Source organism: Bos taurus, chromosome 21 (assembly GCF_002263795.3).
Source record: "Bos taurus isolate L1 Dominette 01449 registration number 42190680 breed Hereford chromosome 21, ARS-UCD2.0, whole genome shotgun sequence".
In the NCBI taxonomy this organism is placed as follows: Eukaryota; Metazoa; Chordata; class Mammalia; order Artiodactyla; family Bovidae; genus Bos; species Bos taurus.
This window is the reverse complement of record NC_037348.1, coordinates 55252411-55280054: the sequence shown is the minus strand read 5'-3', so window position 1 is coordinate 55280054 and position 27644 is coordinate 55252411. Positions and strand designations below refer to the sequence as shown.

Sequence of the window (27644 nt, the reverse complement as noted above, 5' to 3'; positions counted from 1 at the left end):
CTGGGCTAGGCTAACTTAGGAGTCTCTGTATAACTTAGGAAGAATTCAGACCCTCATTCCCCAAGACATCAGTAATAAAGACCATCTGTTCTGGCATTTGAACTACAGACACAGAGTAGAGGCAGTGCTTCCAGCTTGTCTGACTTGGTCTCCTGGCTTTGCTTTGCAGACAGCAGTGGCCCTTCCAGCACTGTGTCCAGTGCTGGTCCTTCCTCCCCTACTGCAGTGGATGGTAACTGCCCTTTTGGCTTCAGTGATCAGCCCTCCGTAAGCTCACATGTGACTGAAGAATATCAAGGCCTTGGGCTGCTCCAGGAGGCCCCTGGGAGTGGCGCACAAGAGCCCCCTTTAGAAGGGCAGCAAGAGCCTTTTGAACAAAACCAGTCCCCACAGGAACCACCTGTGGAAACCAAGAAGCCGTGCCAGGAAGTTGCTGAGGAGGTCAGCCAACCATGCCAGGACATCCCTGAAGAGGTCAACCAGCCATGCCAGCAGGTCTCTGACATCTGCCAGCCATGCGAGGAGAACCATGATGATGTTGACCAGACATGCCAGGAGGTCCCTCAAATCAGCCAACCATGCGAGGATGCCAGCCAGCTGTACCAGAAAGTCTCCAAGGAAGTTTGTGAACTTTGCCAGAACTCTGAGGAGGTCAACCAGCCATGCCAGGGGGTCCCTGTAGAGATTGGCAGGCTGGTCCATGGGTTCCCTGTAGGGGTTGGTGGCCTGGCCCAGGAAGTCCTTGGGGAAGTTGGCAGGCCCACCCAAGAGATCCCTGAGGAGCTCAGCCAATCGTGCCAGGAATTCTCTGTGGACATTGGCAGGCTGGCCCAAGAGGCTTCTGCAATCAATTTGTTGTCTCCGGACACACCTGAGGTTGATAACCCTCCCTTAGAGTTCCCTGGGGAGGGTGCTCTGCAGGCCCAGGAGGTCTCAGAGTGGGTGAAGCAGCAGCAGTCCTATGTGGTCCCTGAGCTGATTGACCAGCTGTCCAGAGAGGAAGTTCCCCAAGTCCAGTGTCCACCTAGCAATGCAAACCCTCAGAGCCAGTCTCTAGCCCCTGACCAGAACGCCCCCCTTCCACCAGCAACATGTGACTCATCATTTTCTCATTAGTGGTGTCACACTATACCAGCCATTTGAGCTAGCAACTTGTTCTGTTGCCTAACTCACCTGCCAGCATTAAGGCCTTGAATCTCACCAGAGGTGTCTGAGGAAGCAGTCCTCTTGGCATTGAAGCACATCTGTGCCAGGGCTGGGCTTGGGGAGGAGCCAATTTCATGTTCAAAGCAGCCATTGACTTCTCACCCAGCCATCAGACTTGAATACGATGATTTCCTTCAAGGGTTAGACGGGTCTATCATTACCTAACATACTCTGATCATCCCAGGAAATCCAAGACTGGTAAAGGAAATACCACTTAACTGCTGAAGACACCATCTACGGGTACAAAAGGGACTCCAAGGTCTCCACTTTTCTGGGGAGTATTCACAACTTTTCAAGGTACCCTTAGACTACATGTGCATTTGGGGGACACTTGTCTTTGTTAGCATCCTCAGGTGGGCCCAGGATGGCTGTCTGAAACGTCTGGGGGAAAAAGAGAGCTCCTTTCCCCAGCAAACATCCATCATGACCACTAATTTTTAGATTGGGCTTATGGGGGTTTCCTTATCATCCCCAAGTGCCCTCTCGGCCCTAGTCCTATTCCTCTGGGCAGTAGCTCTAGGGAAAAACAGGTATTAGTTTGCTGTGAAAATTTCAGAGTAACCTACTTAAAATGCAGTGGGGTTCTTGGCTAATCTGGAAAGCTGGGCCTCCTTTTGTTGAGAGGCTATATGGCTTAGGAAATGTTGTAGTAGAGAAAATCAGGTTCTATTTTAAGCAATCAGCAGAGATCATTATTGTACAGACATGAGCAAAGATTATATATATATATATTTCTGTAGTCACGCCAGAGACAGACTGGCCAAAGACCAAATACTCCAGGGTCCCCAAGAGATTTGTCCTTATATCATTATGTCTTTAGGGCCAGGTGTGATTATGAAGCTTTTCCCAAAGACCTGGGGTTGGGAATGGAGATGAGTGAGAGAGGTTGGAGGGGAGGGCTGGAACATTATGAGTGCTCAATAAATAAGAAATAATAAGAATCATAGTGGTGGTGATGATGTCCTTGTGAATTCAAGAATGATTATGAATGTAGATCAAGCAAGCATGTCTGTTGACTAAATTAATCTAAACCAGTCAGAAGCCACTGTAATTGAGCAGGAATGGGCTATAAAAGTATGGAGATCAGGCATCCCAGGAAGTCCTTATGACTGTCAGCCCACCATCCCAAAATTTCTTAAATAAGTCATGTTACCAGGAAGAGAGGTTCTATCTCTGTGAAGTGCCAAAGGTACGATGCCTTCTCACCAGATTGTTGGAATCACTCTCATTTTAACTCTGATGCTTGGGAGTGTCAGGAGGAGTTGATATATAGGGGTTATGCTCTTTCTTTACTCCCTTGACGTCTTTACACTGGGAGAGCCGGGAACACTAGGAAGGCTGGAATATCCCCCTCCCCATGTATTCACACTTATAATGTGGCCTCTCCTGACATACCCAGGACTATAAAGGGTTTCATTGCAGAGGAAAATCCAACAGTTTACTTGCTGGAAATCCTGACTGCACAGGTGAAAGCTGTTTACAATCTCAATAGGCTCTGGATCTCATAGAGCCCCCTCAACTCCTTGCCTCTTTGATGTTCTCCTGTGCAAGGTTCTGGGTCTTCCCTGGTGGCTCAGAGGGTGAAGCATCTGCCTGCAAATGTGGGAGACCTGTGTTCGATCGCTGGGTCAGGAAGATCCCCTGGAGAAGGAAATGGCAACCCACTCCAGTATTCTTGCCTGGAAAATCCCATGGATGGAGGAGCCTGATAGGCTACAGTCCACGGAGTCGAGTCAGAGTCGGACACGACTGAGTGACTTCACTTTGTGCAAAAGGTGTCTGATGCTGGTTATTCTGCCCTAAGCTCTTGACCCCATGGTACGTAGTTCCCCTTCTTCAGAGACCCTGCCCCCACCCGCTCTGGCTTCTCTCCCCTCCCCCAAACCAAACGTGTGTCCCTACGCTCAGTTCCTATTCCCCATCCTTGGGCACTCTCACCGGTTTTTAGAAGTTATGCTGGCTTCCCGTGACTTTTTCGCCCTTCACCCACCCTGTATTCTTAGGCCTGCCTGGGTCTTGGAACTGCCTCCAGTCATCAAAGGCACTGAGATAAATGACAACACTGGTAGAAGCAGAGAGGCAGAAGCCAGGGCCCAGCAACTGAGCAATGAGTAGAGTGAGAAAAAGCCTAAGCCTCACTGGAACATCTGTAATGAACTGGATTTATTGTTAGAGTTGGAGGCGGCTCCGTTACAGCAGCTGGGAACTAGAGCAGGGAAGAGTGGGGAGGAGCAGAGCACAGCAGCACGGGAGAGGGGGAGCTGGAAGAACACAGGCGGGCTCGATCTGGTTTCCACACAGTCATTTGGCAGAGAAGCCGAGTCCTAACAAGAGCGTCTGGATTTCTCAGTCCCGCAGCAGTCTGGCAGAGCTCTTATTGGCTTGCTTGGGGTGAGGTCCTCTCCCGGGGTGGTATTTTCGGCCTGTTTTCATCTCCCTCAGTCAGAGTTCAGCCTTGGCTCAGCTTCCTCTCCCTTTTGCCTTCCTCCCTCTCCTTATCCCCAAGTCCTCTGGCATGGCCTCCGCCTCCCAGATCCTCTGTCCCAGAGTGTGGAGCTGGAAAGGCAGCCAGCGTCCCCATTTCAGCTGCAGGATGGCAGAATGGAATGTTGGGGGAGTCACACATTGCCGGGGTGTCAAGTGTTTGGATGTCAGGCAGTGGCTTTTAACCCATTACACACCAGGCCACAGCAGGTGACCACATGCAGATAAGCCAAGCAGGAATGAGAAGGGATCAGGAGAGTTGGAATGGGCGGGTGAAAATCTCCGAAGGTCAGGGAGCTTGGAAAGATTCCGCGAGTGAGGCCGGGCTCTCCTCGCTCCTTTGTGCTGCCCAGCAGGCCTGGTCTGGGCATGGCTCTGGGATGTGAATGGTATGAAGCAGGGGCTAGGAGGATAAGCTCCTTTCTTCTCCTCACCAATCTGTTGGTCAAAAAAGAGCTTCAAGTTTTGGACTGAGACATTCAGACACGGAGGGAAGCAGTGGGACAGTGTAGCAGTGGCGTACCCCCAGATCCCTGCCAGAACCCAGACTCTGACGGGGAAGGGAATGGGAGATGGACCAAAGGGCGCAGCTCTGAACACCTCACTGACAGTATCCTACCCCCAGGTCACATAAATTACTACTGGAAGTCCTTCTGTGGGATGCTAAATTAAATAGATTAAGAGGTCCCTGGGGTTGGGGATGTGACCTTCCTCCATGAGGGAAGAGGCTGCTCTCTGAGGCCCATCCTCACTCTCCACTCCATCACCAGCATTGGGCAGTGCTAAGAGAGGGTGTCACTCCAGGGTCCTCAGGCATCAGATGACCTCGTGTCCTAATTTTGCATTCTCTCCCTATCCTAATCCTGGTTACCTTTGGTTTGGAGACTCGTTTCAGATGTGGATGAGGGGGAAGGATGACTCCTCCCGTTAGCCCAGCCTAAGTTACCACGAGACATCCTGTCCACCCCACCCCCTCCCCCAACTCCCATGTCCCTCGACCCCAAAGGACTCAGCAGTAGCCATCTTCTAGGGGAGCTGGGGGAGCGGATCCTCGGGGAAGGGAGAGTGGCTCTTTCAGAACTCAATCTTGCAGGCAGGGAAGGACTCGTCCTGCATGACCACGGTGCTGCTGCTGGCCAGGACTAGAACGTTCAGCTGCTGCTGCTGCTCATGGGTCTGCTGGTACCACTCACGCGTCACCTCCGTGTCATGAGTAGGGATCAGAGTCACCTGGGTAGGAGACAAGACAGCCTGAGGTGAGAATGCGGAGGGAAGGGAAGTCAGGGGATGGGCACCTGATGGTTCAGGAAGGACCAGAGCCAAGGCTTTGAACAGAGACTGTGTTCACTGTTGCTCTGAGCAAACTCTGACCAGACCGCCTCCCTGGTGTTCCTTGCCACTCACCTGAAGATTCTCCCCCCACTGGGCCTTGCCCTCCAGCAGGGCATCCAGCACAGCCCTGCTCGGCTCGCCATTGGCAGGGTCGTTCCCACTGACCACATAGTAGGATGCACGCACTCGTCGGAAGAAGTCAAGGTCGGCAGTCTTGCCGCTGCAGTGATTCGGGATGTAGGCGAGATCCACGTAGACAGGGGCACCAGAGCTGCCCTTGGAACCCAAGGCTGCTGTAGAGACAACACAGGACTCATTGTAGAGGGAGAGGAGAACTCTTTTGGCAACTGTCTTCCTTCCTCCCACTGGAGCCCCTGACCAGCCCACACCCAGACCCAAACCAGTCTCCCACTCTCCATGTTATACTTACTTGGGCCTGCCTTGAGTCCATTGACTAAGCCTTTGGACATGGGGCTGTGTCCATCTTTTTCCTCTGCTGGGGTGACCTGGCTTGGAGTGCTGCGTGGTCGGGGTGGGACCCGGGAGGCTCGATCTGCAGTCCCTTTACCAGGGGTGGGTGAGCGTTTTCCCCGAAGATCCAGACGACGGGCAGGAGACGCTGGCTTGGCCCTACCTGGGGCCCTGCGGCCAACTCTCCCCTGTGCCTTCTCCTTCTCCCGTAGCCTCTCTACCCTTCCAGACTCTGAGCTGAGCCCCTCGGGGTCAGCCATGCACACGTCAGGACGGGGAGGGGCTGGCCGAGGGTCTGGCTGAGGGAGCGGGGGCGGGTCATGGCCGGGCCTGGGATGGTGAGTCCCACTGACCCCACCAGCTTTGTCCACAGGCAGGAAGTCCCCATCTTCATCTGAGTCAAGGGCTGCCTCAGCTGTGATGGATGGACACTCCTCAGTTTCTGGCGGAACATCAGAATCTGACTGTGAGGAGCCTGAGTCGCTGGCTGATGTTGGGGGTGTCTCATCTGCCACGGGGCACGGGCCCCCTGTGGCCCCTGGGGCTCCTGCCCGGCGCCGCCCCCCTCTCCCTACCAGCCGAGCCTCTTCAGTTGGGGGGTCGCTGTCATCCGTGGACCGAGGCAGAGGAGGGTTCAGGAAGGAGGGGGAGAGCTCCCCGCGGTGGGGCCGGGGTTCAGCGGCACAGCCCTGGGGCCCAGCCTCCGTCTCGGGGGAGCTGCTTCTAGGCTGGTCTCCAGGGGCTGCTCCAGGGCATGGCGGCTGCTCAGAGGAGAGCAGCGTGTCAGGCCGGGGGCTCCTCTCGGCTCCCTCAGGCCAGGCCCCACGCTCCCAGGCAGGGCAGGCCTCAGCGTCGGCTGGGGTAGGGCCTGGGGGCTTGGGGCTGGTTTCAGTTGGACCATTGGTGGCACCAGCTCCAGAGGGGCCCTGGGAGGGGCTTGGCTTCTTGGCGGCCACCCCTGAGCACTCCAGGCGACAGGGCAGGGTGCCGTCATCCATGTCCCCGGGCAGGCTTGGAGCCGGAGCTGGGGCCAAGTCTAGGGACGCTGGAGGTGCTGGGCTCAGAGGAGCGAGGTCCCAGAGGCCATGGGCAGCGGCTTCCATTCCTGGGACCAGCTCTATGGACCCTGGTTCTGCAGCTCCCAGACCAGGAGGGAAGCGCTCAGCCACGCTTGACATCACAGGTGTGGTGGCCTCCGAGGAGGAGCCTTCAGACAGCACGGGAGAGGCGGGCCTCGGCAGACTGGAGAGGAGAGGGGTGCCGGGAGATCCGGGTGATGGCAGCTGGGGCAGCGACGAGTCCAGGCTGGGGGCCTTGGTCACTTCGAGGTACTCATCATGCCGGGCTCTGGCGGGGGGTCCTGGAGCCAGAGCCAAAGCCCGGTCCCCAGAGAAGGCAAGCGACCCACAGGGTGCTGAGCGGGGTTCCGCTGGAGAGGGTAGCTGTGGAGGCGCCGGCTGCAGTGAGGAGAAACCAAAGGCTGATGCAGGGAAGTCCAGGCTGGGTCGGGCAGGACCCAGGTGTGAGTCCGAGGAAGGGCTGGTACGTGTCTCGCTTTCAGGCCACAAGGCGGAGGGGCCAGCGGGCGTGGGGTACGGGGGACTTGGGGACTGGGCCTCTTTTTCGGGTTGCTCCCGAGCCCCCTTCTCCAGCTCCGAGTCACTGGGGCTGTCATCCCAGGGACCACGGCCTGGCTCCTTGGGGGAGGGGGTTCTCCGATCTGGACTGCAGCTCAGGATGTGACCGTTCAGCGGCGGGCTTGGGCCTTGGCTCTGGGGGATAGGAGCACGGGGGGGTACCGCAGGTGGGATGAGGCTGGGGTCCATGCCTAGCCCCGGCTCAGGCTCCTGCCTGGGGGGCACAGTGGGTCCTGCCAGAGCTGCATAGCTAAAGGCCGGAGTGTCGAATTGGAGGCGATGGGGTGAGACAGGAGATGAAAGCTCCTTCTCTGCAGGTGTGTCTCGGCCAGCAGCTTCCTCCTTGGTTGAGATGTGGGGGGGCCAGTCCCCAGCAGCTCCAAGTGGAGGCTCTCTAGTGGGGCAGGCGGGGCCCAGCCCCGTGAGCATCATCTGCTCGTAGATGTCTGCGTACTGGAAGCTCCGCTCGTCTGGATAGGGAGTGGGCTCTCTCTGCTCTGGCTCGGTCTGCTCGGGCTCCTCAGAGGCATGGCTGTCGCCGGCCTTGGGGACCTGTGAGCTCCGGGGGCTGTGGTCAGGAACCCCCACTTCTCCTTCCCTTTCTTCTTCGGCCTTGCGGTAGTCCTTCCCTAGCGGGGAGTATGGCCCGCCTTCCAGCTCAGCTGCCCCCTCCTGCACTGCAGCCACCACACCCTCATCCTCAGCTGTGCCCCAGGAGAAGGGTGCAGGAGTATGTGGCTCTGGGGCAGGCGTCGGGGGAGCGGGAGCTGGGGAGAGGGGTGCAGGGGGCAGGGGTCTGTCCTTGGGCACCCATGGTGGGATGTCAGCCAGCCAGGAGCGGGTGGTGGGCTCGTCCCTCATGGGTGGCAGGAGCTTAGGATCTGGGATGGGGCTCTCTTGCCCTGGGGCCGGCAGAACCCTCTGTCTAGCCATCTCCGGCGGGGAGGCCGGAGGAGAGATGATCTCAAAGGGGGAGCGGGTCAGCTTGTCCTCTTCCTCTGGTGGCAGCCCAACTGGTGACTCCGCAAGCCAGCGCTCCACCTCCAGCCCCTTCTGTGGTGCGGGCTCCTGAAAGCCCTTGAAGTCCGAGGCCCAGGGACTCTGGGGTGTGTGCTCCAAGGGGGGCACTTCCTGCTCATCATCCGGGCCCTCATCGAGGAAGGTGCTCTCCCGCTCTTCTGTGTACCGTGGCCGGGCCCCCGGGCCCCCCAGCTCATGAGGGAACCAGACCTTCCGCTCACAGCTCAGCTCCTGCCAGTACGTGTCCTGCTCCAGGACCACATCCTCTCTGCCCCTCCAGTACGTGTCCTCCTGCTCAGGAGATGTGTCCTCCCACGTCCGGGCAGGCTCCTTCTGTTCTCCAGCCGGCTCTCTGCTGCTTGGAGATGTTTCTCGCCACTCCTGGACCACATCCTGCTCCTTCTGGTACTTCTCCCAGGCCTTGTCCTCCTGCACTGGGCTCTCTTCCAGCCCCAGAGCTTTGCTCTTCTCCAGCACAGCTTCTTCTTTCTGTTCCACAGCCTTGACTTTTTCTGGAGATTTTTCCTCTAGGATCTTTTCCTTTGGTGCCATGGTTTTATCCTCCTGCACAGGGCTCTCCTGCTCCTGAGTTTTGTCTTTCTCTTCCAGAAATTTATCTTTTTGTTCAGTGGCCTTAATGGTTTGTTCAAGTGCTTCAGCCTTCTGTTCGAGGGCCCAGTATTTTTGTGCTAAGGCCTGGTCCTTCTGTTCTGGGGCCTGGTCCTTCTGGGCCTTGTCCTTCTCTTCTGGGGCCTTGTCCTGTTCAGAGGCTTCATCTTTCTGTTCTAAGGCCTTGCCCTTCAGTTCAGGGACCGTGTCTTTTGGAACAGTGTCTTTATGTTCCAAGTCTCTGATTTTTTGTGCTAAGATTTTATCTTTCCCTTCTGGGACCTTGTCCTCCTGTTCTAGGGCCTTGTCTTTTGCTTCTAAGCCTCTGTCTTTAGGTTCTAAGTCTTCGTCTTTTCCTTCCGAGGCCTGGTCCTTCTGTTCCAGGGCTGTGTCCCTGTGTTCTAAGCCTCTGTCTTTAGGTTCTAAGTCTTCGTCTTTTCCTTCCGAGGCCTGGTCCTTCTGTTCCAGGGCTGTGTCCCTGTGTTCTAAGCCTCTGTCTTGAGGTTCTAAGTCTTCGTCTTTTCCTTCCGGGGCCTGGTCCTTCTGTTCCGGGGCTGTGTCCCTGTGTTCTAAGCCTCTGTCTTTAGGTTCTAAGTCTTCGTCTTTTCCTTCCGGGGCCTGGTCCTTCTGATCCGGGGCTGTGTCCCTGTGTTCTAAGCCTCTGTCTTTAGGTTCTAAGTCTTCGTCTTTTCTTTCTGGGGCCTGGTCCTTCTGATCCGGGGCTGTTTCCCTGTGTTCTGAGTCACTGCCTTTTTGTTCCACAGCCTGATCCTGCGGCTCCCCAGCCTTGTCCTTCTCTTCCAGAACCTCATCTTTCCGACAGATGGCTGTGTCCCTCTGCTCCATGACAGTGTCCCTCTGTTCCAGGGTTTTGCCCTGCTGCTGAAGGACTTCATCCGTGGGCTCGGGTCCCTTCTCCTTCTGCTCTGGGGGTCTGTCCTTCAACTTTGGAACTTTGCCTTCCCACTCCATGACAATATCCTCCACGGCAGGGCTTGGTAAGGACTCAGGGCTCTTGGTGAGGGAGCTATCAGGTGTAAGAATGTGTTCACCCAGGCTTGTGATCACTCCGGGTGAGTGCCTCCCCTCTCCTAGCAGTGCAGTGGGAGAGAAGGAACTGGCGGGTAATTTTCCATCAGGGCTGTCATCTGTGATGTCTGCCCGTGCGGAGTATCCACTGGTCCCATCTGTGGGAGGCGATGCTGTGGCTGCCCGAGCTTCTGGAATAGACACAGGGGCTAGGTGGAGAGCGGTGTCCTCAGCCTGTATCAGAGGCCCTTTTTCTTCCTTACCAAGGCTTAGTTCCCCAAACTGGAGGGTGCCAAGGCTTTCTGGAGACAGCTGCTTGGAAGAGATGTCCAGCGAGGTCTCCTTGCTGGGACTCTCCTCTGAGAGAGACAGTGACCGGATGTCTTCTGGAGATCCCTGCGGCCACAGGTCTGTGTGGAGGCGCTGCTCCGTCAGGCCACAGGGAGACCTCGGGGTGGCGTCTTGCTTTTTGGCAGCATCTGGGGAGACCACGCTGAGGACAGAGAGGGACTCTGCCTCTTCAGGGGAGAGGCCTCGGTCAGGAATCTGGAGCACCTCCTCTTTCTGAGGTTCCCCAAGTTCTTGGAGTGAGGTTCTCAAGTCTCCGGGTAGGGCTTCTGTTTCCGGAACCGGGCCTGCGGGCTCTTCCGCCTCCACAGTCTCGAGGACGATGGCTTTGTCCTGTTCTGGCAGCAGCTGGATGGTACGGCCGGCCTGTCCCCCAGCTATGCTGATGGATACCTCCTGGGCCTGGGGGCTCCTGGGAGGAGACGCCTTCCCTTCCTCCTCCAGTGCACCCTTGTCAGGCCCTGGCTTGGCGGTCTCCTCTGCAGCAACTTCCTTGCCCACACCTGGGATACTCTTAGTATCTCCCCAGGAGTCTGCTTCCTGAAAGTCTTGGGGCTCAGACTTTTCCTCCACTGGGGACTGATGAAAGGGTGTGTGGGTGGCACTGGGTGGGCCAGACGGTGGCGGAGAGGCCATCTTCACTGTGCTGTCATCTGGGCTGAGGCAGCGCTCCTCTGCCTCTCCAAGGGCTGGTTCCCCTGGGTGGAGGGCATGCCCAGGGGCGGCAAACATCGGGGGTCCATACTGACCATGCAGTTTCTCCGACATCTGTACGTTGGCGGTCTCCTCCTCCTCTTCCCCCTCCAGGGCCCTCTCTCCAGACAAGCCTCTCCCTACCATCTCTCCTCTCTTCTCTGACTCCCCGGTCACAGAGAAGTCCTCATAGGGTGGTGACTTGAAGCCTTTGTCTTCTTCCAACGAGGAGGTGGGTGAGATGGTGCCGGCCGATGGCACGTAGTCCAGGCCCTGAGTGGCTTCAGTGCGGGATGAGGGGATGCTTGTGACCGTGTCAAGCAGCAGGGAGCTCTTGCCCGTCTCCTCTGTCTGTGGGGCCGTGAGTGAAGCTACGGACTGGTCCTCGGCCACGGACGTGGCAAAAGAAGAGAGCTTGTCACACTCAGTGATCGAGGTGGCCGAAGACACGTGCTCCTCTTCCGCCAGAGGGGCGGCCACCATGTTGGGGGGGTAGGTGAGTTCTGTCTCTGGTGCTCCGTAGGCCTTGCTGGCGGTGGCGGGAACAGCGCTGTCAGCAGGCTGGCTGGCCTCAAATGGGCCGGGACCTTCAGGCCCAGGGAGGTCATAGGTTCCTGTCGGAAACCTAGGTGGGGCCGCACGCTCCTCGGGCTCGTCGTGGATCTCTTCATCTGAGATGGTCTGCTCGGTCTCAGAGTAGCCAGGGATCGTCTCGTCCTGGATGTAAGACACGTGCTCAGTGGCTCCTGCTGGGGTGGCCAGGCTGCTTAGGAATGACGAGGTCTCCTTCTCTGGGGCCTTGCCTTGGAGTCCCAGTTCCCGGCCGCCGAGAGCCTCCTTCCCCCCTGGCGTCACCTTCAAGGCTTCTTGCAAGTGCTTTTGGTAAAAACCCTCTGCCTTTGTCTCCTCTTCTTCCTCCTCATCGGAAGGGGGCAGCTCCTCCATTTCCTCTAACTCGGCCTTCTCTATCACATCTTCCTTTACCTCAGGTTCACTTTCCTCTCGGGCTTCTGTTCTGTCAGGGAGCCCCTCGGCTTCCTTTGGCTTCTTTTCCTCCCAAGTGTCTTTCTCTTCCTCTGTTTCTGCCCCAGAGTCTGGGCCTCTGTCCTTGATGCCTCGTTCCTCAGGGACGTCTGGGACAACCTCTTTCTCCTTCACCACAGGTACTTCTGCTTCCAGCCCGGGGACAGAGGGTGGTGCCACCTGGGCCGCTGTGCTTGGGAGTCCCTCCTCGGCAGTGTCCAGGGGGAGCGGTTTCTCATCCCTTTGTTCAGTCAGCAACTCCCTCTCCTCACGTTTCAACTCCTCAAAGTCCTGTGTAAGGTCTTCTGGTGAAGATAAGGCCAGCTCCCTTGCTGGGAGGGGTGCGGCCCCCTTCTGGGCCGGGGGTGTCCGGGGCTCAGAGGACAGCTCCTTCTCCCCACGGGTAGCCCGGCTCTTGTCCATCTTGACTCTGCCGGGGGCCTTGGCTTTGTAGAGGGTCTTCCGCACCTCAGGGGTAAAGGGCTTCAGGTCTGGCTTGGAAATCTTTTTGACCTCAGGTTTGGTGTCTTTCTTCTTCTCCTCCTTCTTGGCATCCTTCTTTTCCTCCTTCCTTCCTTCATCCTTCTTGAGCTCCTTCCTCTCCTTCTTGATCTCCTTTTTCTCTTTGTCTTTTTTCTCTTCCAGCTTTGATATCTTTTCTTTCAGGTGCTTCTTCCCCACTTTGTCTTTGATCAGCTTTCGCTTCTCTGCCTTCAGTGCCTCGCTTGACTCTGTCTTCACCCTCTCGGGCTTGGCGGGCTTCTCTGGGGGCTTCTCAGACGACTCTTTTGCCTTCTTTTCGGTCTTGGCTAACTCTTTGGCCAGTTCTGAGCGAGCTTCCTTGGCTCCCTCTTCGGCCACCTCCTCCCGTTTGGCCAGCTTGCCCACGGGTGTCTTGGTTGTGGCCTTGAGGCTCTCTTTGCTGTCAGCTCGCTGTTTGATTTTGCTGGGTTTGAGGCTGGCAGGCACAGCCCCAGTGGCCAGGTCCTTCTGTGTGGCCACGGGGTAGCGCAGGAAGTCCAGGTGTCGAAGCTTTTCCAGGCCCTCCAAGATCTTGTTCTGGGGGGCATTCCCTGGGAAAAGGACGCGCACGATCTTCTCAGTGGGGTTGGCTGGCAACCAGACCACCAGAGCGGTGATAGAGGTCAGGTAGGGCACCGAGATCTCAGCCTCCTTCCCATTAGCCAGCACGATTCCCGTCTTGGCTTTACTGTTCCCTGCCCACTTTTGCATGAGGAACTGCATCTCCTTGCTGTCCTTGACAGGGTTGAGGACGTACATGTCCAGGCGGCCCACACCCATCTTGTGGAAGAGGGTGAGAGGCTCTATGGTGTTGCTGACCACGCGGTACAGGGGCTCGGCCTGGATGCCCAGGCGGTTTAAGTGCTGCAGAGTGAGGCAGGCCTCCTCAATGCTGCGCTTGGCCTTCCGCGAGGCATCAGGCAGCCGCAGCTTATCGGGCACGTTGAAGAAGACAACCCCTAGCTCAGGGGAGATGAGGTTCTTCACCCAGTCGCTGTAGCTGCTGGAGCCCTGGGACTGCTCCTCTTCCAGTTCTGCCACTTTGCGCTGCAGAAGCCCGTTGATGCCTGGCAGGTTGTCGGCCCCGATGTGGGTGAGCAGCACCGAGTCGATGCGGTCCAGATGCCGCACTAGCTTCCAGAAGCAGGACTTGCGATCAGAGCCACCATCCACCAGGATGTTGAAACCATTAACGGCAAAGAGGGCCGAGTCCCCGCGGCCGCCGGGGAAGATGTAGCAGCAAGGCTTGGAGAGCTTGAGGAAGCCCCCTGAGGTGGGGGGCTCCAGCAGGTCGAAGGGGGATGGCACATCCACGGTCTCAGAGACGTACTCGGAGAATTCAGCCACGCCGTCCATGGTGGGCAGCGTGGGCTCAGGGTTTAGCCGGAGGTGCAAGGTCTCTTGGGAACTGGATAGTCCCAGGTGGCTCCAGTCGCCCTCCCCTAAGCAGGACACGGTGAGGAAAGCCTGGATCCCAGGGTCTCTGTTGCTGAGCAGTTGGGCAATCTGGATGAATGGGAGACAAAAAGCCTGATCAGGTCACTGGGGTTGTCTCAGCCCAACTCAGATTCAACCTGCTAGTCTCCATCTCTCTCTGAGGTGATCTACCATTCTGCCAGCATCCCCGGGGGTCAAGGGCCATAGGATTTGCCCTTCCTTGGATCCCTCCCCACAGCTCTAGTCACACCCCGTGTTCTGTTCCTCCTGGACACTGGGACATAGGACTCACCTCTGGGTTCTGAAGGACCTGGGCAAAGTTTTGATAGGAGTAGGTGCCACTCTGTAGGATGAGGTCTCCCCCAGGCTCTAAACTCTGCCCACTCAAGATCAGCAGTTTGTGAGCTGATGGGCTGCTGAGGAGGTGGTGAACCTACAGCAGAAGGAGAGGATTGGTCACAATGGAGGAAGCCCAGGAAAGGGCACTGAAGGTTCCAGGTCCCCCTCAGTACAGCAAGGACATGCTCCCCACTGGGAGCCCCACAGCACCTCCAGGTGGGGCTGGGATTGTGAGGCAGCTTAGATGGTAGAGAGAGCTTGGTTCAAAGCCAAGCCTGGGAATTCTTGGCACTGGCTGGGGTGGGTTATGGCGCTTTCAGCAGGCCCTTGAGGCCAGTGCGGCTCAGGCCCTGGCCTTACCTCAGAGCTGATGCTGTCGGCACTGGGGTTTACGAGGATGACAGTCTCTAGGATCTCACTCTGGTGGCAGAGGGTCCTCTGGCCTGAGGGAGAGATGCAGGAATTTGTATTGAGGGAAGTGGGTAGAGACTAAAGTGGAGAGGCATTGTGTAGGGCAGGAGAGGAAAAACTGCACTATCAGAAAACAGGGCTGGGGGAAAGAGTAGCCTGGCTCTCCTTGATCCTGCCACTTTGGAACCTGCTGAGTAAGGTCTGGGGACTAGCTCCGGCTGCAGCCCTTCCCTTCCAGGGTTTCCTCCTCCCGCACTGGCTGTCTGCTCCCTCCCCTCATCTAACACACCCTCTGCCTGGAACTCCCGCCTCAGGCTGCCCTGCTGACAAGAACCTTTTGTCCCTCTCTGTCGCTCTGGAGCACTAAGCTCCTGGTGCTGCCTGGGGATGGGGGGCTCAGCTGGAGGAGGGGCTTCTGCGACGTTGATCCTCACTCAGCTCCCTGCTCACTAGCTTGCCTCTGCCCAGGGCTTTCTTGCCAGAGTGCCTGGAAATAAGGAGACGGCAGTGGGTACGGACTCATCCTCCTTTCAAACTCCCATCCCAGGCCCAACGTCCCATTCCAAAGGACTCAGAGCAGTCTGAGCTATCTAAACCCTAGGGAGTTACAAGGCAGAGGAGAAATAGGACCTCTTAATTTGTTTTCTGGTTCCTCGGGAGGCCAAGCCTGCGCTCACAAACACAGTCATCCTGTTCCCAGCACTAAAGGTTTCACTCCCTGTCTCCACCTTAGCTCCACGTTCCCAGGCTCCTGGTTCACTCCCCACAACCCGACCTCTCCGAGAAAACAACAGTTTCTCCTCTCACTCCTGCGCCTCTCCTATGGGCCTTCTGTCATAGGGAGGGGAGTCTGGGATGCACAAACAAGAAACAGTTAAGATAGGAGAGGTTCAGAGTGTTCCCCAGGCTCTGGGGGTGGGGTGAGGGACAGAATACACCCTCAAATCCCCTCTCTACGTCCCTTCTCCAGACTCACATGAAACACCAAGCAATGCAGCAAAGAAAGTGCCAGGTTAGAAAGGAGATCCCGAAGAAGGGTGCCGCCAGCCCAGGCTCCTCCCGCCCTCACCGACTGAATAGGTGGTTGGTGTGGAAGTGGGCTGTCTGGAGGATACTGGTGGGAGGACTCATAACCTGTCCCCCAGACCCTCTTCTGTGACCCAGCACTCTCTCCTCTTTCTGGGGCTCAGACAAGAGGACCCCGGGGCCAGGGCCTTTGTTAAACGGAAGAGCGATGGTGCCAGCATTGGGCAGATCTGGCAGCTGCAGGGAAATGAACTACCGATGGTGTCCGAAGACCAAGGCCCACGCAGGGTGGGCGGGGCCCATGCGGAGTTCAAGGGTTCTCTGCTATTAACTTGGGAATTGAGGGACGCTTGGAGGTCAGTTCAGAGGGTGAGAACCACCTCGGAGTCACGAAGGGGCAGGGCTTGGGCAGGTGAGGGATGAGGGACTTCAAGGGTTCAGGGAGCAGCCAGCCCAAGGCGGGCTCTAAGTAGTTCAGATTTAGAAGGGCAGTTCCACCACCTCCCTCACCCCTGGCACAAACGCCCAAGGTCAACACACTTGAGCTAGGGGGTCAGAAAAGGAAAAATCTGTGACACAGTCCAACTTGCTTTCTCTCCACTACCTCTGTTCCCCCCCAGTCTGCCATTGCCCCCTACCCCGGCCCCCTAGACTGGTTTGTAACCACCAATTCCGGTCTTGGAGTAAGACCCTATGGCTCACCCCTGGGCGCTCTGGCTGTGACTGGCCACTACTACATGGTTTGTATCCTGCGCCCCTCCTTTTCGGGGCCCGGGAGGAAGCCCTCTGCCTCTCTTCGGCTCCCCTGCATTCCCACTGAAGGCCACGGACTTGTTTTCCCGCTTTCTTTGGAGAGGACTTCTCTGAGGCAGGGGCACATCCCCAGGCCAGGGATGGGGTTAGTGGGGGGGCGGGGGTGGCTGCGGGTGCGGAGCCGGGAGGGCAGGTGTCTCGGCAGTGAGGCGGGCGGGAGGGGGCCAGGCAGCTGCAGTGTGCCGCAGTGTGTGAGCGTGCGCGCTGAGCCCGGCGCCGGCTCCGCCCCCGCCCCCACCCCAGCATGACAAGTCATTTTCTTGGCTGCCTCTGCATGGGGGGTGGGGAGGGAAAGGGGGGACGCCGAGAGGGAGAAGAAACGGACTCCTCTGTTCGGAGCCCCCATCTTGGGAAGAGAAGCGGGGGTGGGGGTGGGGGTGGGGCCGTGACTGGGAGCCGGCGGGGTTGACAGCACTGGGAATGCGGGGCAGCTGCTGGGGAGCGAGCGCTCCCCATCTCCGAGGCGGCCTCTCCATCCCCGGAGGCAGCCAGAAAGAGGGGGCTTCGAGTCCAAGTTTCAAGCTCGACGGTTGCCGGTTGCCGGGAATGGGTGTGGGGAGCACACCGCACACCGGCTGGTCTGTGAAGAGGCGCGTGCCACGTCTTAACGACCCTTTCCTCCCTTCTCTTCCAAAGTGTCCCCCACCTTCCCTTACTTGGCAAAAACTCGCGGTCCCATTCACCCCCCTGCATCGGAGCAGCTGAGCAATCCAGCAGCTGACACACAGAGAGACTCTCCCATTCGGTGCATTCCCACAACATCCGCCTTTCCCTCTAATTCTTCTGTCCCTACCAAAGACACAGCCCGTCTCTAACTCCGTCAGAGCCCCAGGCCGCTGGGCAGAGCCGGTGACACCACCCTCTGCGGCTGCCCCTGGGGCTGCTCCCAGCTCAGCCCAGCCCGCGCGGTGGCCTGTCACTGTGCGGCCCCACTGGCCTCCGCCTGGTTCTGGGTCCAGGCTGGCCCCACAGTCAGTTCATCTTCTCGGCTCCCCACCCTGCCAACCCCCGCCAGGCTAGTTCCAGACACAGCATATTAGGTTATCAACTCCCTTTCCCGTTACCCGCATCCCACCTCCCCATCACAGCATCCCCCATGCCAAGTCCTTTGGCCTGGTTGGGTTCTTACCCGGGGATGTGGTGGGGAGACCCTCATGGAGGCTGCTGCTCCGGCCTCAGCCGGCAGCTTCAGAGAAGAGTCTGCGGCACTGGGGTGGGAGTGGGGTGGGGTGGGGGTGGGGGCGCTTGATGGTGAGGGCGGCGCCAGGGCGGGGAAGGGGGGCTGGTCCATGACGAGGCTCTAGAGATTTAACTGTTTCTTTGCCTTCACAGTGTCAGCGCTCTAGTGCTTCTGCTTGGCTGGGGGCTGAGGAGTTGTCTAGCAGCTCAAAGAGTCAGGGGGTCTCCAGTGGCCTACGGGGGGAGGGGGGTCCTTCTCCCCCAACCCTGCTTAGTTAAGATACATTCTTTTAGTGTCAGCTAAAGACCCACACTCTGTGCTACACATTGCCGGGGATATAGGAGGTTGGGCCCTCCCTTTTCTCTCAGGAACCATCTGCTGCCTCTCCCCTCAGACTGGGGGAATGACCTTCAATCCCTGGAGGAGCAGGAGACAAAGAGGCTGGGGGCCTAAAAGCTTAGGGTAGGAGTGAAGGGACTATTTGAGAAGACTAGGGATGACAGAAAGAAGGCAGTTGCGCTGAGCTCGGTTGTCTTCTGAGCCACAGCTGTAGATGTGGAGGGAGGGAATGTGGCAGAAAGAAGTCATTTTAGGTTGGGAGGTAGTTTGAAATTCTGGAGTGGACACACAGTCCCTACTCCATCTCTAGCCCGTCTCGGGTGGGGCACAGGGGCCCTAAGACTGCCTACAATTCTGTGCCAATGCAGCACAGCACTGCAACCACACAGGCACTGATACTTGGAATTCTTGCTCTCTGGGTATGAAGAGGCATTTTCTGAAGTTTCAGGGCACATTCTACCTTTCAGTGAAATAGTTAAAGGGATGAAGGAAGATCAGCAGGGCCCCAGGCCTGTAAGAGTTTCTTTCTATAGACCAATTATTAAATGTCACATAAAGTATTCTTTGGACTAAAAAGATCTTAAAATGACTTTGTAGAGTGTTGGGTCCCTGTTCTTGTCTCTGTACTTTGCTGTCTCTCTGCTGTCTTCATTTTATAGGGTCTTAATCCTTTTAATATTGGTCCTGTTTCCCTTAGCCTCTTCTGTCTCAGATTTGGTGACACGTACTCTAGGACTCAAAGAGAGGACCCAGGGAGCTCTAGCACTGAGTTCCAACCGGTGATGCTCAAGTTCCTACAGGGTCCTTCCCTGCCCTCTTCCCTCCCATCAACCCTCCCCAGTCCTGGGTAATTCCTACTGCTTCCTCCCAGTGACATCCACTCACTTTTCCCCAGCACCGGCTCCACCCTTGCCCCTGGCTGCCAAGAGCTGCTTTTGAAGGTCAGAGAAGCCAAAATAGTCTCTGCTCTCAGTATCCCCATCCCCCTGTAAACTGCCTTCAGAGGAGAGGAGGAGCTGAGTCACCAGTGGGGGGTGGGGGTGGGGGTGGGACTAAAGATGGGGAGGAATCTTTGCTCAGATCCGGGGATGCAAAGCAGTAACATGGCAACAGCCCCATTTGGATAGAGGAGGCCATCTGCAGAGACGTACAACACAAACCAGGCTGAGTTCCGAGCATCACAAAGGGGAGACACTCCCTTTCTGCAACTTCATAGTTCTTATTTTCTCCCACCTCGAACCTTCTCTCTCCTCCCTGCTTTCTAGAGCTCTCTGGAGTGTGCTAAGAGGGAAACTTGAATAGACATGTGCTTTGAGAACAAAATAACATTTCCCAGACCATTGCAGAGCCCACCCTTATTCTCAGCTATCACCCCCAAGGGCCACACCCTGGGCAAGGTTCCAACTCACAAGGGAGTTTTCCTTCATCCCTCACCCTCTGAACAGCCTACCCACCACAACCACACCTCCATCCGCTGTGTTCCTTGGCTCTGCTGCAATGAAATGGTGAGATGCCAAGGAAGAGAGGCCTGAGCTCAGACACAAAGTGAGATCAGAAATCCTGGATCTGAGATCTGACTCTGCCATTTTACTAATCATGTTTTTAAACAAGCCACTTAAGGTTTCTGAAAGATTACTTCCTTAATTACAAAATGAGTATAATATTAGTACCACCCTCCAATAGCGCCACAAGGAGTAAATCACATAAAAGATGAAAAAGTGCTTCACTCCTAGAACCTTAAACCCATAATGCACCAGTGCCACTGGAAGTCCGTCTCCCTCTTGTGGAAGATTTATGAGAGGTCACCGAGGTGATCAGGAACTCCTAAACCAGAATATCTCAACTCTAGAGTAACTTAGCTCCCAGGTAAAGCTATGACGCAAAGTGCCTGTCAGAAGGGACTTCACGTACTCTTCATGTCCCTCCTTTCCCATTTCTGACAGCAGTGCAAACCCCAGTTCTAGGGGCCAATGAGCTACTGTATCAATTCAGAAGTCTTCATGTTTGCAGAAGTAACAGAACTAACACTTCCTGAGCACATCAGTGGGGATAGCATCAGACAGAAGGCTTCCAAACTGGTCCTTCAGCCTGTGTCTTTTTTAGGCCCAGAATATCAATCATGAATTATAAATTACAAAACCCTCTTCCTTCCTATATGTGCTCAATAGTAGAAGCAGTATCACAGTGTTATTTAAGCTCAGTTTCCCACTGTTCTAATTGTTTTGGGATTTGTTTTAAAATGCTTGGAAACTCCAGAGGTTTTTTTTTTGCAGGAATTAGAAAGGAAGCCTCCAAGTCACCATTGGAGACCAAAGTGGTGCAAAATTCACCTTGGAAAGCCTTTACCACATTTGACCACTAGAAGGAGCTGGGCCACTGACTCACCATCAAAGGGTCCCCTTCCTTTCTGTGTGTGTGTGTGTGTGTGTGTGTGTGAGAGAGAGAGAGAGAGACTCTCCATCAAAGGGTCCCCTTCCTTTCTGTGTGTGTGTGTGTCTGTGTGTGTGTGTGTGTGTGAGACTCTCCATCAAAGGGTCCCCTTCCTTTCTGTGTGTGTGTGTGTCTGTGTGTGTGTGTGTGTGTGTGACTCTCCATCAAAGGGTCCCCTTCCTTTCTATGTGTGTGTGTGTGTGTGTGTGTGTAAAGGGTAGTGGCAGGAATGATTGTTCTCTCCCTATCATTACAAGATACATTTTTGTCCCCCCTTTTCAGCATTTTGACCTAGGGCTTGAGGAGACGTGAGAGAGATGGTGGCCCAGCCTGTGGGGTGGGCAGAGAAGATAAAATAGTAAGCTCCTAGCATATGCCTTGGAGCTCATCCCAGCAGCCTGGTTCCCTTGGCCTCCCCACTAATGGAAGCTGAAAGGAGGGGCAGTGTCTGCAGCTGCTCTGGGCTGACTGGTGTTTGTGGGGACAGCTGAAAGAGGAGCCAGCAGGGGTGGGGCTGTGGCTGTCTTGAGCCATGTGGGTTTTTCCAGGAAATTATCCACTATTCTCCAGGGACATAGACAGGCCACCGTGAAAAATGTCCAAACCTAAAAAAATTCAGAAGTAAGCCCTGATATTGGGTATAATTGTCCTAAACTCCTTGAGGATACCATGCTAAAACTCTTTGATTGAAAAGATCCAGTAGGTGTTTGTATATCAGTCTGAGAGGTCCCTGAGAGTAACTATGCATCTCCCTGTAAGTATTTTCCCAAGCATCCCCAAATCTTCATCTGAAGAATGGCTAAGTTTTTTGGTTCAAGTTCTATTCTTTCTTACATCATTCCAGAAAGCATCCTTCTCTTACATCCATGTCCAAAAAGACAAGGTTCGAGAATTCAGCGTGAATTAATAACATCAGCAGATACTTCCCAAACTTCAATTGAGTCATTAATTTCATCTGCTGTCATCCCTTTCTCCAGACTTGCACCAAAGCTCCTAGGATGAATAAAGTGGTAAAACTGTCGATTTTCACATCGTTAGAGCTAATGGAGGAAGCCATGATGTAAGTATACTAAACAGAAGGAAGTCTCAAAACAGTGACTGGTTAGCTTCATAGGAAGCCAATCACATCAAGAAGATGCCAGCCTCACATTTTTAAAATGCTGCACATAGTTCTAAGATAATATAGCATTAGTCACATTAAACTTGTCTTCTCTCTCCAGGAGCAGCTCTAGAGGAATAGGTGATCAGGGCAATGACCAACGATGTGGCAGTTAGCAGGAGGAGCAGAAAAAGAAGGGGAAGTGACTGTCCGATATAATGGATAACTGAGAATCATCTGCATAAGATACAAATTCAGTCATTTGATGGTAAGGACTGTTGAATTGGGTGGATTTATATTCCATAGAGACACTGGTGTATCAATTGGTTTGCCGACATTTACCAATAACATGACCAGATGCCCAAGCATTTTTATAATGGGATGTAGAGCTTTCTGTAAGTCTTCCCATAGATACCATCATGGAATAATAGCTTCTAAAATGTTACTTTTCTCAAATTCCTGACCATTTCTCCCACACAGCAGAATGCAAAACTGCATCTTGCAAACTTTGATCTCAGAGCCAAATCTCAAAGTATGGCTAGCTCTTTCTTGCAGCAGTGAACCCAGGAAACCCTGCTTCCTGGTACATTTAATGGTGCTCATCAGCCTTTGGGTCAAGGTTTCTGCTATGTTCTGAACATCTGCTGACTGAGCCAAAGGAGGAACCAGAAACTCTAGAGGCTAGAGGATAGGCTGTGCAGCCTGAGGGAAAGTGCTAAGCAAGGATCTGGAAAGGTGAGTGGGGGAACTCAAGGGTCTCTGTAAAGGGAAGCAAGGAGCTCAGGGTATACAGAAAGGGGAACACAAAAAAGAGAGTGAACTTTTTACATAGGAGATGATTCATCACTCAAGAGGTACCTCATTCCCTTAGTGCATGTTGGCTGTCCATAAACCACCCCCTTCTCAGGTAGAAATTACATTCTCCAGGCTTCCTCCACAATCATACCATTTGTCTGTGAAGTGACCTGGGTATGTGGAGATTGCTACGGAGCTCTACAACATTCCCCTCAGGAGCCCCTCCCTTCTCCCCAACCCAAACTTCCCACAAGGTCAGTTCTGCCAGAGAGACTGGACCTCTGCTCTTCTGTGACCATCCCTCACCCACAGCACCGAGACAAATGACACTAGTCCTAACCTTTGACCTCTGAGGAGAAGTGAGCTAGATGCCGGGTAATGAAGAGTCTCAATTGTTGGTTCAAGTCAATGGATGATAAATCAATGTTCCAGGAGAGAATGCCTGTGAGAGAAAAAGAAACAAAGAGGGACCTAGATAAGGTCAGAGGGACTGGACTTCGGGGAGCATTTCCAAGCTCACAGAAGGGGTGAGGGGTGAGAGGGAGGGGATAAGGATGGTTGCCATGATCAGCCTCACTAATGTATTTAAGAAAGGTGGCCAGTCCTATGTCTAGCTCCCATCCTGTACTTGGACTTTGCTTGAGCTACAGGAAGGAGGGCAGAGTTTAGGCTAAATTTGGTCATTGGTGAATTTGTATGTAGGAATTTTCTTGCAGAGTTGCCCAGTTGTGATAGAAGTGACACCCAAGGGCCCATTTCCAGATACTGCTGCTGCTGCTACTGCTAAGTCGCTTCAGTCGTGTCCGACTCTGTGTGACCCCATAGACGGCAGCCCACCAGGCTCCCCTGTCCCTGGGATTCTCCAGGCAAGAATACTGGAGTGGGTTGCCATTTCCTTCTCCAATGCATGAAGGTGAAAAGTGAAAGTGAAGTCGCTCAGTCCTGTCTGACTCTGAGCGACCCCATGGACTGCAGCCTACTGGGGCTCCTCCGTCCATGGGATTTTCCAGGCAAGAGTACTGGAGTGGGGTGCCATCGCCTTCTCCGTTTCCAGATACTAGGGGCTGCCTTCCCAATACGGCTAAGTAGGATCCTAGACTTTCCTTCTGTGGCCCCCTCCTTGCCTCCACTCCTCCGTGGCTTGCTTCCACCCGCAGGTGGCTCCGCAGCACTGCGCCACAGGCAGTGGAGGGCTGAAGAGCTTGTGGCCACGAAGGTCACTCTTTCAGACTGGCGGCTAGCACTGGGATATTTGAGATCTGTCTACAGCATTCAGAAAGCACACTGTGCTTGGTTCAAGAACCCTAAAGAAGAAACTAAGGTAGGGACATGGACTCTTCAGGGGATGGTGAGGACTTTCAGGACCTCTGGCCCAAGACACTGCGGTAGAGAGGGGTATAACCAGAGGGCATCCCCACCCAGGCAGTGCCAGCTCCCCCACCCCTACCCCGACCCCTGCCTGAGGGAGATTGCGGAACGCCGTGGGGTGTGAGGCAAGGATGGGGTTGTGAGATGTTGGCAGTTTGGGAGGACACGAACGCGTGACACAGAAGATGCAGGTGACAGGGGCTGATGATTCAGATTAACAGGGCGCGCAGATCTCAGGAAATGCACACTAGGGATAGAGGATGCAGATGGCAGAGAAGCACGGGATGGAGGATGTCCCTAGCGCAGCCAGGACAGCAGCTCACCTTGTTCAAGGTGGGCCCGAACGGCCCTCAGCTGACTCTCTGTAGCGATATCGCCGATCACGATGAGCAAAGAGTGCTTCCGCAGGTCCCAGCGTGCCGCCGCCACCACGGCTCCGGCCTCGCGCAGCGGCTCCGCGGGGTTCTGAGCCGGCGGAGAGCCGGGGCTGCGGAGCCCTAGCCCGGGACTTGTCTCCATGGCAACGCCACGAGGCCGCCCGGGCCCAGCCTCGGTCTCCATGGAAACTCCGTTGGCGCGCTAGGCCGGCCGTGTCCGCTGCGGGTAGAGTGCGCGCGGTTCTTAAAGGCCGGCAGCAGAAGTCGCTCATTGGCTGCTGCCTGTCAGGGGGCGGAGCACTGGCGCCGCAGGGGCGGGGCCGCGGCCGCGACGCTCCGGCTCTGCGGTGTCGCTGGACGTGGGGGCGGGTACCGAGGTGCGGGTTGGCTTTCTCCCTCCGTCATCACTTGTTTTCCAGAGGGAGCTGATACTCGGGCTAGAGTAGGGGTGGGGGCTTTGCGGGCCGGGTGGAGGGGCGAGTCTCTTGCCTCCGCGCCAGAAGAAGCTTCTAGGTAGTCTTTCCCGGATAAGTGCTGTCTGGCAGTTCCGCAGCCTCGCCCGTACTGAGGGGAGCCATCTTGTCCCTCTCTGCTTCTGAGTTTGGTGTATCCTTCAGTCGGTGTGTCTGTATTATCATTGTTTGGAGGTTTTTTGTTTTTTTCCTCCCTCCTGTCACTGCCTGCCAGGGTCCTAGATTCCGTCCTCGGTTTTTCTGTCCTCATTGCCCCAGGCCCTGGGTGTGCTCTGGAAGGCTGTGCAGTATCAGGACGGACAGAATGACCTTCCGGCCCTGAGTCCCTGGTGAGTTGTTATTCCGAAGATAGTGGTTGGCTTGTCTCCATCTCTACTGAGTGCAATGAGCTCAGACTGCAGCAAGGGGGGTTTGAGTAAAACCCAGAAGAGTCCTTCCCAACTACTTGTGACACAGTGAATTGGGTAACCTTGGGAGACAATGGTATTACTTCCCCCAGGGAATTCTCAAAACAGAAGGGACAATGTTTGAACAAGGAAAGAGATTGGCCCTTCCAAAAAAAAAGAACCAAAACCAGAGGATGTACTAAGGAGGCTGGCACTGTTTTATGATTGCCTGGAACATCCTGTGACAATGGTGTGGTGCTAAAAGCCTAATCCACACTCCCACCCCCTCCTTTCCTCAGCCTGTCCCCACCACCTACTCTGCACTCCTGTATCTTCTTTTACCCAGGATACTGAGTCATTCTGTATGTGTATCACACGGAGAAGAGCTTGCCTTCTGCCCTAGGACTCCAGCAGTACTTTTGTGGCTTCCCTATGCCATACACTTTCCGGATGGTACAGGGAAGAAAGGAGCACAGTGCCTGATTCAGCACGGCTGTCTGTGAGCCACCTTCTGATTCACCTCCTCTCTGGAGGCCTTGAGGAGGGTTGGACAGTGTCTGCATTTTAAGTACCTCACAGTAGCCCTGGTTCTTATCATGGAGCATTTGTTTAGCAAAACATCCATTCTGCAATTTGGATATGGCCCTATCTGAAACTAACATAGTGTTATATGTCAGTTACACCTCAAATTAAAAAAAAAACATGGACAGGGCCCTGAAAATCCTTTGTGTAACAGAAATAATACAGTGGTATGTAAAATGGTGGGGATGCCTCACCCTATTTGACACATGAGACAGTGCTGTGCTCTACCCACCCGCCCCCCATTTGCAAATCTCAGTCTGGCAAAGAGCACAAATGGATGTGTAAGCCTCCCCTTTTCTGCAATCAGAAAAGAGTGCCACATGGAGGCAGAGCCAGAATAGGTTGTAGGGAGAGGAAGGGGACAGTTACCATAGCAACTGTAGAGCTGAGGCCTTTAACTAGCACAGGGCCTCAGTATAACGGTCATCTGCAGTTAAGCACAGGCTCTGCTTTCATCAATTTTGACAAAGAGATTAGACAATAGATCTGAATTCTGTAAAGAAGGACCGCACACTGATCAGATGATAGGGGCAGCAATTCAGGCCTGTGATGTCAGACCCTGCTAGAATTGGCTTTTTTATTAATTAGAGCTGCAAATACAGACTGGTAAAGGAAAGTTAAACTGTTAGTCACTCAGTTGTGTCCTGACCCCATAGACTATAGCCCACCAGGCTCCTCTGTCCATAGGATTTTCCAGGCAAGAATACTAGAGTGGGTTGCCATGTCCTTCTCCAGGGGATCTTCCCGACCCAGGGATCAAACTCAGGTCTCCTTTATTGCAGGTGGATTCTTTACTGTCTGAACCACCAGGGAAGTCCCTAAATACAGACTGTGATGGGACTAAAAAAAACCTGGAATGTTAGTATTTATGTGCCAGAATTCTGCAACTGCAGACAGAAAACAGATTGCCTATATGTACAAGGCATAGAAATTGGATAAAAATTTTAAAGAAATACATTTATATATGAATTGCAAAGTATTTAAAACCCTATTTTGTGTTTAGGAATAGTTTGCTGTGGCAGGAGCATTCAAAGACCCATCCAACTGAGAACCTATGATATACGTGATTGTGAAGCATGTTCAGTAGTGTGTGATGGTTATAGAGCCTGCTGTAGTGTTTCATTTAACTGTTTACCCCTCAAACTGACCAGGTATGATCTTTTGGAAATTCTGCTATTCTATAGTTTCTTCCACATTTCTTGTCATATAGCATTGGCAAATATAGTGGTTACAATCTGTGCTTTCCAAACTATTTGTGATGAAGGATCCTTGAATTGTGGAAGGGGTCTCTAAGGATCTATCACTGAAAAAGGAAGTTAGGGTAGATATCAAAGGAAGACACTATTACAGGCTCTTTGCTTGGGTATGCATGGGAGTGGGCGCAAGGCAAAAGGTATTACAGATTGTAAATGGTTTGAAAGGTAATTGTAGCCTTGGCCAAGTTTAAGCCATTTAAGGGATTCTCAGCGCCCAGACCTTTGTCAGTTCATAATATATAGTGATAAATACGCAACAGGTAAATTATACACATACTTAACAAAGTAGGAGGGGCATTTCTATGTTTTTTTTGGAAATAATTTCATTTTTGGTATTTAAATTATTAAAGTTATCCTCATGAGAAAATGAGAAATTTATTGGAATGAACTACTCTCATCTAGAATTGTGTATGTGTGAGAGAGGAAGGCACCATCGTCCTTTGTATACTTAGGGTCTCCATAGGACTTAGGCTAGCTCTGATAATTCGTAAAGAAAATGTACTGGCTCCTCCCTGCTAGTCCAGTGAATGTCAGTTTTCTGGGGAATCTCAGCTCATTTGGCAGAATTCCAGCTGGCTGTGCTGGATTGCATGGTCTTATCAACCAAGATATACAAAAGGAGCTGTATGCAGCTCACATTCCTACCCTGTACTCAGTTGTGCCTATTAAAGCATTCTTTACAAAGAGAGAGGTGTGTTGAATTACAGGATTGCTGGGTCAGAAGCTTATCCTTGGCTTTTGGGGAGAATACTAGGATCGTAATATACACCAGCAACCATAGGGTCACCTCTTCGCATGGTTTATCTGCAAAGGCACCGAGTGAAATAACCTCTAATGAGGCACTGAGTAAAATAATCTCTAAGAAGTTTGAGATGGGGAAGAAGTCTGCATTTATTACTACTCTATCTTGCACACAGAAGAAGCCCACAATAAACATTTGTTGCATAATTGTCCTAATT

At 54.2% G+C, this 27644-nt stretch overlaps 2 protein-coding genes and 1 non-coding gene across 19 annotated transcripts in view; 1 reads left to right on the top strand and 2 right to left on the bottom strand.

Moving 5' to 3' along the window:
* Positions 1–2152, top strand: part of PPIP5K1 (diphosphoinositol pentakisphosphate kinase 1) — a 40059-nt gene extending 37907 nt beyond the window's left edge. For 14 of the 15 annotated variants that reach the window (XM_024981711.2, XM_059879015.1, XM_024981710.2 and 11 more), the window contains one exon: positions 170–2147. In XM_024981711.2, the coding sequence (XP_024837479.1) occupies positions 170–1116 (947 nt within the window). In that variant the 3' untranslated portion in view covers positions 1117–2147. 15 annotated transcript variants of the gene reach the window in all.
* A 1200-nt stretch (positions 2153–3352) lies between these two features.
* On the bottom strand, positions 3353–24202 carry MAP1A (microtubule associated protein 1A). 3 transcript variants are annotated; one of them, XM_010817292.4, is made up of 7 exons: positions 23935–24202; positions 22584–22685; positions 14511–14593; positions 14104–14244; positions 5453–13880; positions 5095–5315; positions 3353–4920 (listed from the first exon to the last, which is right to left on the bottom strand). In XM_010817292.4, exons 1-7 carry the CDS (start codon positions 24170–24172, stop codon positions 4765–4767), a joined length of 9369 nt encoding a protein of 3122 aa, XP_010815594.2. In that variant the 5' UTR covers positions 24173–24202; the 3' UTR covers positions 3353–4764. The 3 variants fall into 3 exon arrangements, with proteins under 3 accessions (XP_010815594.2, XP_010815597.1, XP_024838018.1); XM_010817295.4 differs by lacking the exons at positions 22584–22685; positions 23935–24202 and adding an exon at positions 17530–17610; XM_024982250.2 differs by lacking the exons at positions 14511–14593; positions 22584–22685; positions 23935–24202 and adding an exon at positions 17530–17610.
* Positions 15700–15768, bottom strand: MIR2366 (microRNA mir-2366). Its single transcript, NR_030949.1, has one exon. It is a non-coding gene; the product is annotated as a microRNA mir-2366 (primary transcript).
* Positions 24203–27644: the final 3442 nt, after the last annotated feature.

What these genes read in the sequence shown, in the direction of transcription:
- MAP1A (XM_010817292.4), bottom strand. Translation starts at nt 24,172, where the DNA reads ATGGAGACCGAGGCTGGGCCCGGGCGGCCTCGTGGCGTTGCCATGGAG. An exon ending in CCGACAGCATCAGCTCTGAG is followed by an intron (nt 14,245 to 14,510) that starts GTAAGGCCAGGG and finishes CTTCTGCTGTAG; the next exon opens with GTTCACCACCTCCTCAGCAG. An exon ending in TGGACTCAAGGCAGGCCCAA is followed by an intron (nt 5,316 to 5,452) that starts GTAAGTATAACA and finishes TTGTCTCTACAG; the next exon opens with CAGCCTTGGGTTCCAAGGGC.